At 40.8% G+C, this 18864-nt stretch overlaps 1 protein-coding gene across 1 annotated transcript in view; it reads left to right on the top strand.

Annotated features, from left to right (window-relative positions):
• LOC118903071 (dystonin-like) overlaps nt 1-18864 on the top strand; it is a 491338-nt gene that overhangs the window by 360644 nt on the left and 111830 nt on the right. Inside the window, 6 exon segments of the mRNA XM_036867747.1 lie at nt 1810-2358; nt 4408-4584; nt 9404-9527; nt 14915-15123; nt 16349-16666; nt 17443-17609. Of these exon segments, the coding sequence (XP_036723642.1) occupies nt 1810-2358; nt 4408-4584; nt 9404-9527; nt 14915-15123; nt 16349-16666; nt 17443-17609 (1544 nt within the window).

Genomic DNA, 18864 nt, shown 5'->3' with positions numbered 1-18864 from the left:
TGTCCTGGGCCCAGTGCTTCTCCTCCTGCAGCCTGTCTCCCCTCATCTGTAAAAGGAAGGGATGGGTCAGGTGACTTATAGGTACTATATACATCTGTCCAACCTACCAGATGGAGATGGCGTATGACTATAATTCAGATGACGAAGAGAGAGAAAAGCCTGCGGGAGAGAAGTTATTTAGACAGAAGTATTTGTCCTGTGCCCACTGCGTGGCAGGTGCTGTCACAGACAAGGGGGCAAGGATTGATGGGTCTGTTCTCGGCTGGCGGCTGGGATCAGACTTCGCGGGAACAGCTGTCCCACAGCAGTGCTTCTTGGCCCTTTGCACTTGATGGCATAGAGCGATATTTTCTCAGCCCCTGAGTGCTCTGTTCCAGGTAGTGAGCAAAATAAATTCCCTGTCTTGGTGCTTGCCTGCTGGGGGGTGACGATGATAGCGCAGGCAGTAAACATCCAAATTCTGTGGGATGCTGGAAGGTGGTAGCTTTTTGCCAAGTTAGGTACGGGTGGGCGGATGGGGTGGGACCACCTTTCAGGGTTAATAGGCTTGTCCGAGTAGGTCCACAGGGGGGTATGAGATTCCTGCAAAGACTCAGAGGAGGTAGGGGTTGCAGGCAGGCGTCTGAGGGGAGAGCTGGAACTAGACAAGAGAACAGCTGGAGAAAGGGGTCCAGACGTGCCCGCAGGTGGGGGCGGGGTAGAGGTGGGAGGCCAAGTGTGTGGTGTGGGGAGGGGGAGGGCCAGGTCGGAGAGGGAAGTTCGGAGGTGATGGGATCAGGCTGTATGGCTCCACGTAAGCCATTACAAGAAATGTGGAAAATGGCCCAAAAGGATTACTACGCTTTTTTTTTTTTTTAATTGAAGTAGAGTTGATTTACAATGTTGTATTAGTTTCTGCTGTACAGCAAAGTGATTCAGTTATACCTATGTATACATTCTTTTCTGTATTCTTTTCCATTACGCTATTTACCACATTTTAATGGCATATTGGGATGGATGGAAGAAGCTGGTTATGGCTGGAGAGGAAGGGACTCTAGCCGCTGAGGCCCACACGGCTGAGGGCTGAGGGCGGGTAGCTGTGCACACCTGTGACCTTTCTGCCCCACACCTGTGACCTGCCAGACGCTCTGCTCTTGCCTCCAGGGTGGACTTTGGTCCCTGACATGTGCCAGGCTCCACGGGCAGTGTTCTCTGTGTGCGGTTTCCTGTGCTCCTTTCAGCAAACCTGTGATGGGTAGGGTTACTGTCCCATTTTCCACGTGCAGGAAACTGAGACCCAGTCAGCTGAGCAGCTCCAAGATGCTCCTTTATTATACGTGTCCCTCTAACTTCCTTTGGGCTTCTCCGAATGTATGTTGTTCTTGCTTACTGATTATCGTAGTGTTTTTATAGGTTTCAAATTATAGATTCTTTTTTTCCTATTAAATATCTTTTCAGGATCATTTCCTAAGAAAAAATATTGTACTTCCTTGATCAATAATTAGGTAAAGACATTGACAGTCCCTTTAGGGGGCTCGTAAGGAAGGGATGAGTAAAATGAGAGCAGATTGTAGGTGCTTGTTTTAAGGCTGGAACAGAAATTTATTCCATTTTTTCCAAACTTCTCAAAAACAGTACTTTCCAGAGAAGATGGGAAATTTTAAAATTAGATTTTAAAATTAGCTGCTCACAAAGCAGCGTTTGCTTTTAGGAAGTTCACCATTAAGAGGGAAACAGTGGGCACCCTAGGCAGGTTGATGGGAAGCAGGCCTGCGGGTCCTGGGTCTGTGGGTCCTGCATCCACGTGATGCCTGCTCTGCTCTCCCGCAGGCCCGGCACGCGGAGCTCGTGGCCCAGCACCAGGCCGTCCTTGTGGCCACCCAGGCGGCCCAGGCCTTGCTGGAGAAGCAGGGCCACCACCTCTGCCCGGAAGAAAAGGAGAAGCTGCAGAGGAACGTGAAGGAGCTGAAGGCGCATTATGAAAGCGCGCTGGCCGAGTCGGAGAAGAGGATGCGGCTGACCCACTCCCTGCAGGAGGAGCTGGAGAAGTTTGACGCCGACTACGGCGAGTTTGAGCAGTGGCTGCAGCAGTCGGAACAAGAGCTGGAGAACCTGGAAGCAGGTGCCGACGACCTCGGTGGTCTGGCAGCCAAACTGAAGAGGCAGAAGAGCTTCTCGGAAGATGTCATTTCGCACAAAGGAGACTTGAGGTACATCACGATCTCTGGGAACAGAGTGTTGGAAGCAGCCAAGTCTTGCAGCAGGAGAGAGGGAGGTGGCCGGGCTGAACGGGACCACCTGGACACCTCTGCCACCCACAGAGAAGTCCAGGGCAGGCTGGACCGCGCCACTGACCGCTTCAGGTCCCTCTACACGAAGGTAATTTCATTTTTTTTAAATTGAAGTGCAGTCGATTTACAATGTTGTGTTAATTTCTGCTGTACAGCCAAGTGTTTCAGTTATACATATACATATATATATTCTTTTTCATATTCTTTTCATTATGGTTTTTCTCAGGATATTGACTATAGTTCCCTGTGCTATACAGTAGGACTTTGTTGTTTATCCATCCTGTATATAGTAGTTTGCATCTGCTCATCCCAGTCTCTGAATCCTTCTCTCCCCACCCCACTCCACCTTGGCAACCACAGGTCTATTCTCTATGTCTGTGAGTCTGTTTCTATTTCCTAGATAATTTCATTTGTGTCATATTTTAGATTCCACATATAAGTGATATCGTATGGTATTTGTCTTTCTCTTTCTGACTTACTTTACTTACTGTGATAATCTCTAGGTCCATCCATGTTGCTGCAAATGATATTACTTTGTTCATTATTATGCCTGAGCAATATTCCATTGTATATATGTACCACATCTTCTTTATCCATTCATCTGTCAGTGGACATTTAGGTTGCTTCCAAGTCCTGGCTATTGTAAATAGTTCTGCTATGAACACAGGGGTGCACGTATCTTTTTGAATTATAGTTTTGTCTGGGTATATGACCGGGAGTGGGATTGCAGGATCATATGGTAGCTCTATTTTCAGTTTTTTAAGGACCCTCCATACTGTTCTCCATAGTGGCTGTATCAATTTACATTCCCACCAACAATGCAGGAGGGTTCCCTTTTCTCCACACCCTCTCCAGCATTTATTGTTTGTAGACTTTTTGATGATGGCCATTCTGACCAGTGTGAGGTGATAGCTCATTGTAGCTTTGATTTGCATTTCTCTGATAATTAGCGATGTTGAGCATCTTTTCATGTGCCTCTTGGCCATCTGTGTGTCTTTGGAGAAATGTCTATAGTTCTCCTTCCCATTTTTTGATTGGGTTGTTTGTTTTTTTGTTGAGTTGTATGAGCTGTTTGTATGTTTTGGAAATTAAGCCCTTGCCGGTTGCATCGTTTGCAAATTCCGTAGGTTGTCTTTTCATTTTATTTATAGTTTCCTTTTCTGTGCAGTAAGGTAGTTTCATTTTAAGGCATGAGGGATCTGTGCGTGTAGTTTTCGTTCTGTCCTCTTTAGTTTTGGAATTAGAAGCAAGAAATCTGAAAACTGAAGCAGGGAAAATAAAGTATTTTCATCCTACTTCCCTCAGTCTTATTAATCTACTTTACTTCTGAAAAATATGTTTAAAGATTAGGAACGTAAAGTTATTTATTAAGTTCATTTGGAGTGATTTCCAGGCAGCCCTAGCTGTAAAACTCTGTATTACCTGTTTTGCCCAGCAGGTGGCGGGTATATTTTGACTCTAAACAGAGTGGTTTGCTGTTTTGCAGCCTCTGAAGCTTGAGAACTGAAGCTTCCTCTCAGATAATTCCCTTCACAAGGAATTCGTTTTACACATATATTTGGTCTGTGTATTATTTTAATACTTAATGGCTAACAGACTGTTTCAATTTTATTATTCTCGTGGACCAGTAAGAGAGTTTTGTTTTAAAAAAAAGCGAAACTGAGAAAACATGTTTCTGTTTAGAATATAAGCTGACCAGGCTGCACAAATGTCTTGAAAAGCATCGTTGGCTGTTGGCCTTGGCTTCCTTCTGGTCTAGATTATTTGCACTCCTTGTGTTAATCAGTCTTGTGCAGCATATAGAAGTGATTTATGAAGCACCTTGAAAACCTTTCCATCTGATGCATACTATACACATGGTGTGTAAACTCCATGGAGACGAGCCCCTTCTGATGATTGACACCTAAACCCTTCATTCTGGATTAAGATCCAGCCCTCGTGCAGATGTTTTTGAATTGGTTAGTTTTTGACTTGTTAGAGGAAGCGTCTTCCTATAAAGGAGAAAATCTTCGCCCTACAGTTTTTACTCACTTTGGTTGAAATCTGGTGTTTTACAGGTGGCATAACCCATAGGTCCTGAGGATTATATATAAAGTAGTGGATTTTAATCCCCACCCTTCTCTCTTTCGATTTTCAGTGCAATGTCCTTGGGAATAACCTCAAAGATCTGGTGGATAAATACCAACACTATGAAGATGCTTCATGTGGGCTTCTCTCTGGGCTCCAGGCTTGCGAGGCCACGGCGAGCAAACACTTATCTGAGCCCATTGCTGTGGACCCTAAAAATCTGCAGAGGCAACTAGAAGAGATGAAGGTAAAAAAAAAAAGAGGGAAAAGAGAGATCCAGCCCCAAGGTAGTTCCATGGAATGCCCTCCGCTCTCCCCCACTTTTGTGATCATTCCCCCAAGGGCAGGGGAGGAAGGGATGGGAAGGTGTGTGTCTCCCTCTGGGGGGAGTTACAACTTGATGTCTGTTCGTTTCTCTTTCTTCTACTGTGGTTTAGCTGATCTGACATTGCTGTCATGGTTCGTATTCCCCACCTCCTCATCCCCAGACAAAGACCAGTCCTGCCTGGGCCACTTGTGATCTTTACACTTATTTTTTTAAAAAAACTTCTTATTTTATATTGGAGTGTAGCCGATTAGCAATGTTGTGATAGTTTCAGGTGCACAGCAAAGCAACTCAGCCATACATATACATATACATGTACCCATTCTCCCCCAGACTCCCCTCCCATCCTTGTTCATTGTCTTCTCCTGCATTACCACCAAGCTCCACAGGGCAGATGCTTGGTCTGTTTTGTTCAGTGCTGTATCCCTGGGCCCTCGTAGGTCCTCGATGAACATTTGTTCATGAATGGACTGGGGGATGGCGGGGGTGTCACTGTCACACTCTGTGTGGGTTCCTGTTGGGTTACCCCCGATTCACAGAGGTACACACTTCAGTTATCACCTTGCCCACTTCTCAGAGAGGCCGCCTGCCCTTTTGAACATTCAGACTTGATGGGGGAATTGTGTAAATGTCTCAGCCCCACCCACAGTGGCAGAGAGAGTCTAGCCATTTCTTACATTCCAAGCATATTTTAAAATCCTCATGTGAGGGGAGAGAATTTTTGAAAAATTTTATTCTTCTTCCATGTGACCAATAATTTTGAGTTTGAAAGTTTCATGTCTTAAATCTTTTCTGTGCTTCCTTTTAGCAGGTGGGTAGCAATAGCTCATTTCCGCCTAGATAGAAAGCAAACACTGTAATGCCAGTGAAACTACTGCCTTTCAGAATTTGGTTGCATCTGTTAGTTACAGAGTCAGAAATCATTATTGTGCGTTAACAAGGGAAACAGATACCATACTGACTTAGCTTAATGTTAGGTATTGCCTGAGACCAGTGTCTTCTGGCTGGAAGAAAGCTGTCTTACCCTGAGGTGAACTGTGGCAGGTTAAGGCCAAACAGAGAGAAGGGGGAGGAAGCGTGGGGTGAGAGGAGGGAGGAGGGGCTGGGGCTGAAAGGGTGGAGAGCTCTGTGTTTTCCTGGGCTGGAGTTTACCCAGGGCTACAGGCACCAGGGCCGTGTCCTGGGCCAGGTCAGCCCCGACGTTGATGCAACTTCCCCACTTCAGGGGTGCATTTTCAGTCTTGAGGCTTTTTTTTTTTTTTTTTGGTTTGTTTTTTTCTCTCTCTTTCCGACAAGCCCAAGAACAGATCTGTCTTAATGAAGCTTTTGGTCCCCACGGGATGACGGGTCCAAGGGCAGTATATGTTGGTAGAGGAGATGTTGTGACATAAAGGCCATTATTTTAATAGGAAATGCCAGGAGCGGCATAATTATTAAGGTTGCTTGTATTACATTTAATTAGGAAGTTAGGTATTTTTAGCATCGGAAACTGTGAAATAGACATAACACATTTTAAGTTAGGTCTGTATTAGCAAACTGATTGCATCCTGTGTAAAAGTAGTTTTAATGTAGCTAAAGCAAAAACAAACAAACAAACAAACAAAAAAATGAAATGAATGCTATGGCTTTTTAATGAAATGGAAACATGGATTAATTCTAGAACTGGAACACTACCTTGGTATGTGCTGAGGAAAAAGACTCCTCTAGTCCTCAGGCAGCCAAAGAAATAGAAAAAGAGTGCAGCGTCTCCAAGGAGAATTAATTCCAATTAAGCCACAGCATAATTTTAGAATTAAATGCGTGATTAAAGTTGTTCCTGGCATATGGACGTGTTTTCCTCAAAGATGATCTCAGCAGGTAGAGAGGATACATTTTTATGAGGATTAAGGAGTCTCCATTTCTTTCATTTTATTACCGACATCTTACAATCATTTTTCTTTTTAACAGTAATACAAACACATAAGACTACTACCAAACAATCAGTCTTTTGTACATTTACAATACTAACTTCTACTTATATTCTGTTGTATGATAAATGTAATTTGGGGCACCCAGTGGGTACCTTTGAAATATTTTTGGCCAATAACACATTGCTACTAGCGTTATTTTTAAAGTGGCTGTTGGCTGTGTTGTCAGCAGTCTGATACCCCTGGGCTAGAATGATGCTCTTCATAATCAGTGGACAAAACAAGATTTTAGCTTCATACGAGGCACAGAAAGGCAGGATCCTGGGACCCTTCTAGAGGCCTGGGTTTGGAGCCAGGCATGGGGCCAGGTAACATTGACAACATCGACCTTCCAGGCTTGCTCTGATCTCTGGGAGGGTGATGAGTGTCGGGAAACTTTTATGAGCTGGACGAGTGCCCACGGCTCTGTAAACTTCACCCTTTTCTGGTCCAGGCTGGAGACCAAGGTCATCATCTTGCAGTGTTCCCTGTCACAGATGCTCCTTTCATGTTTTGATTTCATTGAAATCCATTAAAAACAATATATGACACCCATTTGAATACTTTAATTTGCAGTTTTGTCCCAAAGTAGTGTTATAAACCACTACCATAGCTAAACTAAAACCTGATAATGTTAGGAACTAAAAACTACTGACTCTCTTGAACATAATTATGAAGAGAAAAGGCATGGGATGTTTTGAAGAGAAGAGGTGAAGAAGAAATGCTTTTCTTGTAATCCATTTCTAAGTTTTAGGATGGTAGGTAGGGCCATCTTTGGTACTGGATGTTTTATAAAACCATGATCACTTTTACATAAATTTATTCATTCAGAGACATTTATGTTCTAGGCCCACTGTTAGGTTTTTTGAAGACACAAAGGGGTTAAAACCCTATCTCTGTCCTTGGGGAACCCACATTCTAAAAAATAATTTTTGGAGGTGCCTTTAAATTTATTTCATTCCCTATATAACTGTGTGATGCAAATAAGTTGTACGTGTGGCTTAGGCTTCAGTCCATTATAGGTAAAGTTCCTATTTTGAGGAATTTCTTACACTTAACTGCAACTAAACTTGTGGGAGAATTTCCCAAACTGATCACTCTGATGCAGATTCTTTGGCCTCTTAGAACAACTGTAGGATCTGGTATTCAGATCACAGATCCCATGCTGGTCATAGATTGTTGAGCCTTTGGACATATGCACAGCTGCCTGTATATTATCACAGTTTCTTGGATATGAGAATTAATTGAGGAAAATTTTGCCATTGGCTTTAGACATTTGCTTTTTTTGTTGTTGTTGAAGGCTGAAATAGAGGGGGATCTTTTAAAACCTTACACTTGATATCTTCATTTATTTACTTATTCATTCAGTTGTTTATTCCAGAAACTTTCGTTAATGCCATGTACCCAGCACTGGGCTAGGCAGTGATAATAGAAAGCCGAATACTATCAATTCCTAGTTCTCAAGGAGGTTCCAGTTTGATAAAAGAGACAAGTCGGTGCAGTGTTATTCACAGGGCATGTGTGGGAGCTTCTGGGGGCAGTGCTCCAACTCGGGGTGAGGAGAGACAGGGAAGGCCTCCCAGCTGAATGTTACAGGTAAGAGCCAAGCTCAGGGTCGCCTCCCAAGGTCTGCGTGTAGAGATGCTAGGGCCTTGGGTCCAGCAAGAGCAAATCGCTGAGGGATAGCTGTGTCGTGGGATGCTTCTGGAACAGGAGGGGGAGAAAGATGAGATTGAAGACAGAATTAAGGAATAGATTCCCTTGGACAATTGATGGCAGGCTCCAGTATCCCCTTTATTCTGAAGAAAGAGGAAGCTATGAAAGATTTTAAGAGGGGAGTGATGCAGTCAGGTATGTGTCTTCCATAAAACATATCAGGGGCTGTATCAGGGGAGAGACTGGAGGCAGGGGCACAGTTAGGAGGCTTTTTCCAGTTCAGTGAGAGGTTGTCCTGTAGTGATTCAGAAATACAGAACCAGAGCCAGATTTGAAAAAAATATTAAGCAGGTGAAATTGTCAGGGCTTGCTGGTTGGTTTGCAGGTGGGAAGGAAGGAAGAGGCTCAAGTACCACCTGGGTGATGATGCAGCCTCAGGAGGATGCCCAAATCCACACCTTCCCCAGGACCTGCCCCAGGGCCACCCCATGGAGGAGGCCCCTCCTCCCTTCCCAGGTCCTCCTCCCTCAACCTTTTTCTTATTCATCTTTGGCACTTACCACTTCCTGCCTTAGACTAGAAGATCCCCATGGGTAAGCTTTGTGTCTGTTTGATTTTTGTATTTTCACAAAACGTAGCAAGCTTTTTTGGAATTTGTTAGATATTAAGTAACTTTTGTTGCATTAACGGAAATAAATATGACTCAGCATTGGGTCAGGATGTGCAAGTCCTTAACTATCTCCTTCCCTGGAGTCAGAAATGGTCTCAAAGGGGCTCTGCTGCTTGTGTGTTTTTTATTTGTCTTTGTTTTCTGGTGGTTGTGGGGGTATTGTATAGAGTCTGGGAGTGGGATTGAGGGGAACTCAGGCTGAGGGTGGAGGGTTTCAGGATCAGGAATCAGGCCGGTTATCATGAGCATATGCTGAGGGTTTATTCCAGGACTGAACTTGAATGTTCCCGACTGGCTGATGGTTTTGCTAATGTCACTTTATAACTGGACTTACTCTAAGAATTCTGGAGTAAGCTTCTACTGATGACAAGTCTGCTCTGTCTAATTTATCTTACTGTGAATCTTTTTCTCATATTGGAAATCTGTTATTTAGTCCTACTGAATATAATTGAGGCATTCAATCCTCCAGGCTCTACAGGGACAGATATCAAGTCAGCAGGTGGCTGTAGAGAAACTGAAAAAAACAGCTGAAGTGTTGTTAGACACCAGGGGATCTTTACTTCCCGCCAAGAACGACATCCAGAAAACACTGGGTGAGTGTGCATTTCCTCGTGTCTGGTCTTACATGTCCGTTCTAAATGAAAGTCTCATAGTAGATACGGAGACGTCGCTCGCTAGCATATTCTGCGTCACTCTGTCCTTTCACTGTGAAATGGCCCTTCTCAGTCAGGGCAGAGGCACGCCCTTCTTGGCAGGTGTATTAGGATCTTGGGAGTGGGGACTGGGCTTTGTGGTTTGCATACCTAAATTTTAATTTTTTATTTAGAAAATGTAGCAAAAACTTTTTAAAAATTTTAAATTTAATATTAGAGTATAGTTGATTTACAGTGTTGTGTTTAGTTTCAGGTGTACAGCAAAGTGATACAGTTACACATATACATATATCCATTCTTTTTCAGATTCTTTTCCCATATAGATTATTACAGAATACTGAGTAGAGCTCCCTGTGCTATACAGCAGGTCCTTGTTGATTTTATCTATTTTATGTATAGTAGTGTGTATTTGTTAATCCCAAACTCCTAACTTATCCCTCCCTGCTACGTTTCCCCTTTGGTAACCATAAGTTTGTTTTCGAAGTCTGTGAGTCTGTTTCCATTCTGTAAATAAGTTCATTTGTATCATTTTTTTTTAGATTCTACATATAAATGATATCACATGATATTTGTCTTTCTCTGCCTGATTTACTAAACTCAGTATGATAATCTCTAGGTCCATCCTTGTTGCTGCAAATGGCACTAGTTCATTCTTTTTTATGGCTGAGTATTATTGCATTGTATATATGTACCATATCTTCTTTATCCATTCATCTGTCAATGGGCATTTAGGTTGCTTCCATGACCTGGCTATTGTAAATAGTGTTGCAATGAACACTGGAGTGCATGTGTCTTTTTGAGTTACGGTTTTCTCTGGGTATATGCCCAGTAGTGGGATTGCTGAGTCATATGGTAATTCTATTTTTAGTTTTTTAAGGAACCTCCATACTGTTTTCCATAGTGGTTTTACCAATTTACATTCCCACCAACAGTGTAGAAGGGTTCCCTGTTCTCCACACCCTCTCCAGCATTTATTGTTTGTGGACTTTTTGATGGTGGCCATTCTGACCGGTGTGTGGTGAACACTTCGTTGTAGTTTTGATGTCCATTTCTCTAACAATTAGTGATGTTGAGCATCTTTTCATGTGCTTTTGGTTAATGTCTTCTTTGGAGAAATGTCTATTTAGATCTTCTGCCCAATTTTTGATTGGGTTGTTTGTTTTTTTGATACTGAGCTGCATGTGCTGTTCGCATATTTTGGAGATTATTCCCTTGTTGGTTGCTTCATTTGCAAATATTTTCTCCCATTCTGTGGGTTGTCTTTTCATTTTGTTTATGGTTTCCTTTGCTGTGCAAAACCTTTTAAGTTTAATTAGGTCCCATTTATTTATTGTTGTCTTTATTTTTATTACTCTAGGAGGTGGATCCAAAAAGATATTGCTGCGATTTATGTCAAAGACATAAATCGTTCATTCTTGCAGACATTCAGAAGACTATGTTTTATTCTAAGAGTTTTATAATACCCAGCCTTACATTTAGGGTTTTTTTAAATTTTTATTTTATATTAGAGTATAGTTGATTTACAAAAATCTCTTTATGTATGCAACAGTCACAGAAAGTAGAACCTAACAAGTTTCTGTTGTTTGATGGGATTGGACCGAGCTAGACTCTCAACCTAAGGCCAGAACAGACTCTTGGAGGGATCTTCTTGTCAAAAGCAGGAGCACGGGGTTAAGAGGTTAAGATGTTCCTGCTTCTCCTTTTCGTGGGGTCTTTGGCCTCACAGGGTTCTTCCGTGATCCTAGAAACCCTGTACAGTTACAGCGATGCTTTTGCGTCCTCTCACATTAGGTGGTGCCTTTCCTGAGGAAAGAGCTGTTGTATATTACCTTTGTATCGACTCACAGTATTTAGTTTAAACGCACAGTGGGTTATCAATTAACATTGTTTATTGTCTTATTATATTTTTTGTTTTGACTTTGCTACTTTTCCTATATTTAATGTGTGGTTTCAGGTTATTAAATATTTCTCAGTGTGAAATAAAAAACTTTAACATAGCAAATGATTAACATACCTTTCACCCCAAGAGAGCTGGCATTAAAATCTGAGTTGAAATTGTAGGTAAAGAGAAGGATGAAGCTTTGCTCTTTTAAAACCACTCTGTAGAAGTCAAACCTTTTTCTTTCTTAAAGACATTCAGAATCTTTTTTTAAAATTTATTTTCAGATGATTTATTTCCAGCAGTGTATGATATGCTCCTTCTAACCTGCAGGAAAAATATTTCATCTTATTTTGCCCAATGGGATTTTGTATTCAAAGAGGCAAAAACCCTGGAGGCAAAATATCAGTAATATGACATAAAGTCCTGCACTGTTTCAAGAAAATGTAAAAAATATATATATACACATATATATATATATATATATATATATATATATATATACATTTTCTGTTACAATATTTCATCATGGATTTAAACACTGATATAGTGCAATTTTTTTATCAATATATATTTTTAATAAATTTATTTTATTTTTGGCTGCATTGTGTCTTTGTTGCTGCGTATGGGCTTTCTCTAGTTGTGGCGAGCGGGGGCTCCTCTTCGTTGTGGTGCGCGGACTTCTCATTGCGGTGGCTTCTCTTGTTGCGGAGCACTGGCTCTAGGCACGTGGGCTTCAGAAGTTGTGGCACACGGGCTTCAGTAGTTGTGTCTTGCGGGCTGTAGAGCACAGGCTCAGTAGTTGTGACGCACGGGCTTAGCTGCTCCGTAGCATGTGGGATCTTCCCGGACCAGGGCTCGAACCCATGTCCCTCGCATGGGCAGGCGGATTCTTAACCCCTGAGCCACCAGGGAAGTCCCTATCAATATTTTTTAATTGAAGTATAGTTGATTTACAGTGTTGTGTTAATTACTGCTGTACAGCAAAGTGATTCAGTTGTACATATATATACGGTTTTTTTTAATATTCTTTTCCATCATGGTTTACCACAGGTTATTGAATATAGCTCCCTGTGCTATACAGTAGGACCTTGTTGTTTATCCATCCTACAGATAAGAGTTTACATCTGCTAACCCCAACATCCCACTGCATCCCTACCCCAGCCCCCTCCGCCTTGGCAACTACTAGTCTGTTCTCTAGAGACATTCAGAATCTTTTGATCATGCACCTTGTCACGTAATTTTCAGCATGTGTATATAGATGCTCAGAGATGCACACATATTTATAAATTACATACACCTATTGCTATCTTAGCATATTATGTACATTATAAGACCCCAAAATATAAAATGTTAAAGTAGAAGATAAAACCGCGAATGATCCTGTGTCCCAGACCACTGTCTTCACCTCCCACCTTGGCAACCACTGCTCTTGGGACAGGGGCTTGGGGGAGAAAAGACGATATTATATGTAATTCTGGTATTTGAAGAGGCATTTTGACACCTTCCCATTTTTAACTTTACACAATTTCACTTTCATTTGTTTAAAATCCATGTTACATTATTTTAAGACTAAAGCTTCTCTCTGGCATAGTTTTTTAGGAATATGTGAAAGTATATTTAAGATATAGAAGAGTTTCTCTAAGATCTATTTGACTTCTAAGAAAACCAACCACTTAAAAAAGTAACATTCTTAAAGTAAATTTTGTTTGTACCTTTTTCTAAAATATCTTTTAATTACTAAAATCAAGAATTTACTTCAGTGGCAATATTTTATTACTAAGGAGTCCAAAAGTAAACTAGTACAATGTGTTACTTTAAAAATAATTTTTTTATTGAAGTATAGTAGATTTACAATGTTGTGTGTGTTAATTTTATTAAAGTAGCTCACTTTGCTTGGGAAATCACTTACCATAGCTAAACAGATATGATGGTGCCCTATTGAAGCACAGAACCACCCATTTGAGAAACAACTCACCTGCCAATCGCAGCCTGCAGTTCAGATGATCTGCTCTGTGACTTTCAAATCAGGGTTGTACTTGAACCTGCTGCTTGTCTGCCCTCAGCATCTTGGTGCATATTAAACTCTGTCCCCTCCCTGTTACCCTTCTCAGGGGCTTCATTGTGTTTTCGTGAAAGGAGCATGATTGTCTCTTTCAATCATCCAAGCTTAACCTCTCAATTCAGTGAAAATTTGTCAAACTGTTTTCTCATGATATAATATTAGAACAAGCAAAAAGAAATAGTTTTTTTTATATGGATTATGTACCATGAGCTAAACATAAGCATGTAAGAGATTTCATTTTTATAGAGATGTCAATATTTTCTTCCATTGAAACATTTTACAGTGTATCAGAAATAATTAAAATTCTTTTCAGATTCTTGGACAGTAGGTGATAAATTGATGATTAAAAACATTGTTATCCAGAGAGGTGGAGTGGGGGGAGGGAGAGGTGAATACATTAAAAACCACTGTTCTTTGAACTTCTCATTGGTCTTGCAGTATAGATGTAGGTTGTTAAAATATAGAGCTTTATATATGAATGAAAACTAGCTAGAAAGGTTTTTTTAAAAAGCATCTTAAGTCTTTAGAATTGAAAGTAAAGTTAATCTTATCTGAGACAGGTCAGCCTGCTAACATTGTTTATTTTTCCCTTTGCCTGCTATTAAACTTATCAAATACATTCTATCTGTGTTATCTTAGACGCATCATCTCAACCTTCTGTATTTTATGTGAATTTTCATTGTGTGTTGTCTATTTTCTCAGTACATTTGCATCTGCTAACTTCTGTGCATTTGAGTACTTTGCTTAGGATGTGAAGGATGAGAAAAACTTAAATCTGTGTGTGTGTGTGTGTGTGTGTGTACATGAGAGAGAGAGAGCATGCACGAGCAAGAAAGATTGAAATAATTTTTATACGTAAAGGTTAATTCTTAATAAATCTTTATAAGAGTATATTGTTTATTGAGATTAGCTCTGTAAGACTGTCACCTTTTTTTTTTTTCCATGTAGTTATCAAGTGTGGCTAATTTGAAGTCAGGTTGAGAACCAATATTTATTCCAAAGATTGGCTGTTTGGATCACTTTCATTTCTCTGGACAATTCAAATGTTTATGCATCCAAAAATACTTTTTTCAAATGAAGATTATATATATATATATATATATATACACACACACACACACACACACACATACACACACACAATTATATTTACACATATATACTATTTAAAAATTTTTAGGTTTTTATTTTCCACTAGGATCTTTTCTTTCTTTTTTCAGGTTTTGGTGGTGCTCTGATGATGCATTATGAATTTATCATTTCACCCTTTTTTCCTCTTCCAATTCTAGTGTAGGAATTTTTATGACTCTCCTTAGTGTGTTTTGCATAGGAACGGCGCAAAGAGAACTTAGTGGTTAAAGTTTCCCGATCCTTTTGGACTAGGTGACATTGTCGGGAGATACGATGACCTGTCCAAGTCTGTCAGTGAACGAAACGAGAAGCTGCAGATAACCCTGACCCGCTCTCTGAGTGTGCAGGACGGCCTGGATGAGATGCTGGACTGGATGGCGGGTGTGGAGCGCTCGCTGGAAGAGCAGCGTCCCGTGCCCTTGAACTCCGCCGCTCTGCAGGACGTCATCAGTAAAAACATCGTAAGTGACTTCCAACAAACAGACCACTTTTAGATGAAAAAAAAACCCCAGTGTCTCAGGTTATTCAAAAAGTGTGGATGTTTTCATGCTCTGCCCATATCAAACCCTTTCACTGATTCTCCCTACACATTTTCATCCCTAAAATTCATATATCCTGGGTTTTTCCGTGTGCAGACATAAACCGATATATGAAGAACTTGAATGTTCTTGTTAGTGTAACATTATTTGCTCTTTTGTATGTGTATCTTTCTCAGCATATGAATCGTGGGCTATAAACATCATTCTAGATGGCAGGGACCAGAACCTTATAATTCTCTTTAAGAAAAAACACAGACTTATTCTTCCCAGGAACTTGAACTGTATATACTGTTGGGTTCTCTTGCTAAAACAGCACTGAATATTGGATAAATTAAAAATAATTGTATGAAAGTTACTAAGAGAGTAGAGCTTAAAAGCTTTCATCACAAGAAAAAAAATTGTAACTGTGTGTGGTGATGGACACTACCTAGACTTATTGTGGTGATCATTTGGCAATATTTACAATTATCGAATCATTATGTTGTACACCTGAAACTAATATACTGGTATAACATTATTATAACAGTTAGTTATACATATGTCAATTATATCTCAATTAAAAAATTGTAATATATCGAAAAAAAATATGGTAAGCTCCAAGGATGGGTAGATTTAAGAGAAATTTAAGGCATAAAGAGATGTCTCCTGAATATAAGAACATGGAAAGTAGCGCGTGCATAGAGACAAGTGTGCGAAGCGATTTTCCATGAAGGAGCACAGAGGGACTTCCCTCTGTGTACTTTTCATGAACATCACTCATGGTACAGGGCACCCCCGCACACCGGGTCCTGTTTATTCCTCACGGCTTCAGCCAGCTGCCTAGGAGGTTAATCAGATCAGCCTTGTTGTTGTCTAGCCTTTGAAAAATCAGGACCGTGGATAATCCCTGGGCTGCAGGAGATCCCGGGGTTGCTGAGTGGCGGCCGTCTCCTGCGTCGCCAGGGCAGCCAGCCAGCTGTTCTCCAGTCTCCTTGCGGGGACTGGGGATGGGATTCCTCCAGGGACCAATCAGCTTGTCTGTCACTCCCATTAGCTTCCTTAGTCACAGGTGGCTCAAACTTCTGTTGTTCTGAATAGTAATTTTTACAAGTCTGACATTATTTGTAAATATCATTAGGTTACGTGTGCGGTATTTGGTTCATTTCAGATGTTGGACCAGGACATCGCGGGGCGGCAGGGCAGCATAAATGCCATGAATGAGAAAGTGAAGAGGTTCACAGAGACCACAGACCCGTCCACCGCATCCTCGCTGCAGGCCAGGATGAAGGACTTAGCCCTTCGCTTTTCAGAAGCAAGTCGCAAACACAAAGAAAAACTTGCCCAAATGGAGGAACTCAAAACCAAAGTGGAGCTGTTTGAGAACCTCTCAGAAAAGCTCCAGACATTCTTAGAAACCAAAACCCAGGCTCTTACTGAGGCAGACGTGCCTGAGAAGGATGTTACTGAGTTGTCTCAGTTTATGCAGGTATGTTTCCCATGGAATTCACAAGGCTGATTAAATATATCAACAGCTAAGACAAGCACATACATTTATTGGCAGAGTTATGATTAACAAGCATCATTTTAATTGCTGATGGATTGGTTAGATCTATGCTTTCCTCCTTTAACAACTTCAAAGCTCATCTTCTCCTTGAAGCCTTTGCTCATTAATCAGAAGTGAACACCATCTCTCATTTTCTGTATATCATAGGTGATATACATATCTTATTCCAGAGCCCACAGAGGCAGAATGTAAAGTGCATATTTAAATTAAATTAAACTGTTCTCTTTCAAACAGCCTGCCTACATGTTTGTTTATACTTAGACCATAGGCAGGATCATTCTGTGAAATTCTGAGTGGAGCCATTCTGGTCCCATACCTACATCTTGATGGGATGCCCTTTGAAGATCTAGCAACACCTTATATTTTTTTAAATTTTTGTATTGAAGTATAGTTGATTTACAATGTTGTGTTAATTACTGCTGTCCAGCAAAGTGACTCAGTTACACATATATATATATATACATTCTTTTTTAAATATTCTTTTCCATTATGGTTTTTCATAGGATATTGAATATAGTTCTTTGTACTGTACAGTAGGACCTTGTTCCGTATCCATTCCATATATAAAAGCTTACATCTGCTAACCCCAACCTCCCACTCCATTCCTCCCCCAAGCCCCTCCCCCTTGGCAACCACCAGTCTGTTCTTTATGTTCGTAGCAACATCTTATATTGATGAAATATCTAAATGCTTTGTAGGAATCAACTTCTGAACTGCTAGAACGCAGGAAAGATCTAGAAGTTTTGCAGAATCTCTTGAAGGAGATCTCCAGCCATGGCTTGCCAGGGGATAAAGCTCTGGTTTTTGAAAAAACAAATAATTTGTCAAAGAAATTCAAGGAAATGGAGGATACTGTCAAAGAAAAGTAAGCACCACTTAAGAAATTGGATTTTATTCTACTTGATACTAATTGGAATGCATGATTTTTATTTAGTTATGTAGCTACCTGGAACAGTTTTTGGAAACTTGAGAATAAGCATAGGGCTACTTTATAAGTACTTTAATATGGATATTTTTTTTGCTGTTAAAATTAAGTATAGTTTTTGTTAAAGTATTTAGGAGGGAAATTCACTACTTCTTACATGAAAGTATTTATAGAAGGCACTGTGTAAGGAAAATGGTGGTGGTAGTGTTTTACTGAAAGTAGTCTAAACTCACTGTAGTCTGAAGCCTTTGGCTATTACATTTTTATTTGCAAAGGCAGAAATAACCTTGAAAGATAGCCCATGGTTCACTGCTTTCTGGGCTCAATTCAGAAACAATACATCATTCCAGTATAGTTCTGGATAGTTCTGGATGGCTTTTTGGTTTTTTTTTTTTGTAAAATAGTTTCCTTTTTGAAGAGTTGTAGATCAGACATGATTCCACGAACAAACAAGGTAAGAGACAAGAGAATGAACCTAAATTAAGGTAAAAAGCTGTACAGGGGTGTGAGCCTTGTGATTGAGTTTTATATTTCTGATCTCATGCGAGTTGAGAATATACATCTGGTTTTGCCAAAGTTCATACAGAAGCCCCCCAAAAGACAGAAAGTAGTCATTTCTCTTTCAGCTATTCTTCTTCATTTCTTTGGAATTGTCTACCTAAAACTTTTGAGTCCTGTCTGGACTACTCACAGAGCTATCATTTCCATCCTATTTAATTCACATGACACAGAAGAAATATTCTTGGTTTCCCTGGGTAAACTCTAGGTTGTTTCTTCTGTCAGATGGGTCCAATTATCAAACCATGTGGTCATCGGTGATTAGTTTACCAGCCATGTACTCTCTGCTAATAATCCACACACCTGCACACGTGCACATGCCATCTACATGGTATCCAGTTACCAAATCTAACTGTCCTCATAGCTGTACCTGTGCCAGGCGTGTGCCCTCCCTCTGTGGTGCTGAGTGTACAGAGAGATCCGTATAGTTCACTGTGGAGCTTTCTGAGTATCCGTGGGGGAGGTGCACATTAAGTTCTGCATCACTAGGTCTCACCTCGTTTTTGGAAACTCAAACCTGTCCTCTCTCTCTGTAAAGACCCAGTTTACCCATCCACTAAAGTGACTGTAGTGACACTAGGTGGAGCTGTGTTTCCCTCATGTTAGTGACTTGTGTTTCCCCTCTGGTTCTCAGCCT

Source organism: Balaenoptera musculus, chromosome 11 (assembly GCF_009873245.2).
Source record: "Balaenoptera musculus isolate JJ_BM4_2016_0621 chromosome 11, mBalMus1.pri.v3, whole genome shotgun sequence".
In the NCBI taxonomy this organism is placed as follows: Eukaryota; Metazoa; Chordata; class Mammalia; order Artiodactyla; family Balaenopteridae; genus Balaenoptera; species Balaenoptera musculus.
Note: the sequence above shows the minus strand (reverse complement) of the source record. Positions and strands in the feature narration are given on the sequence as shown.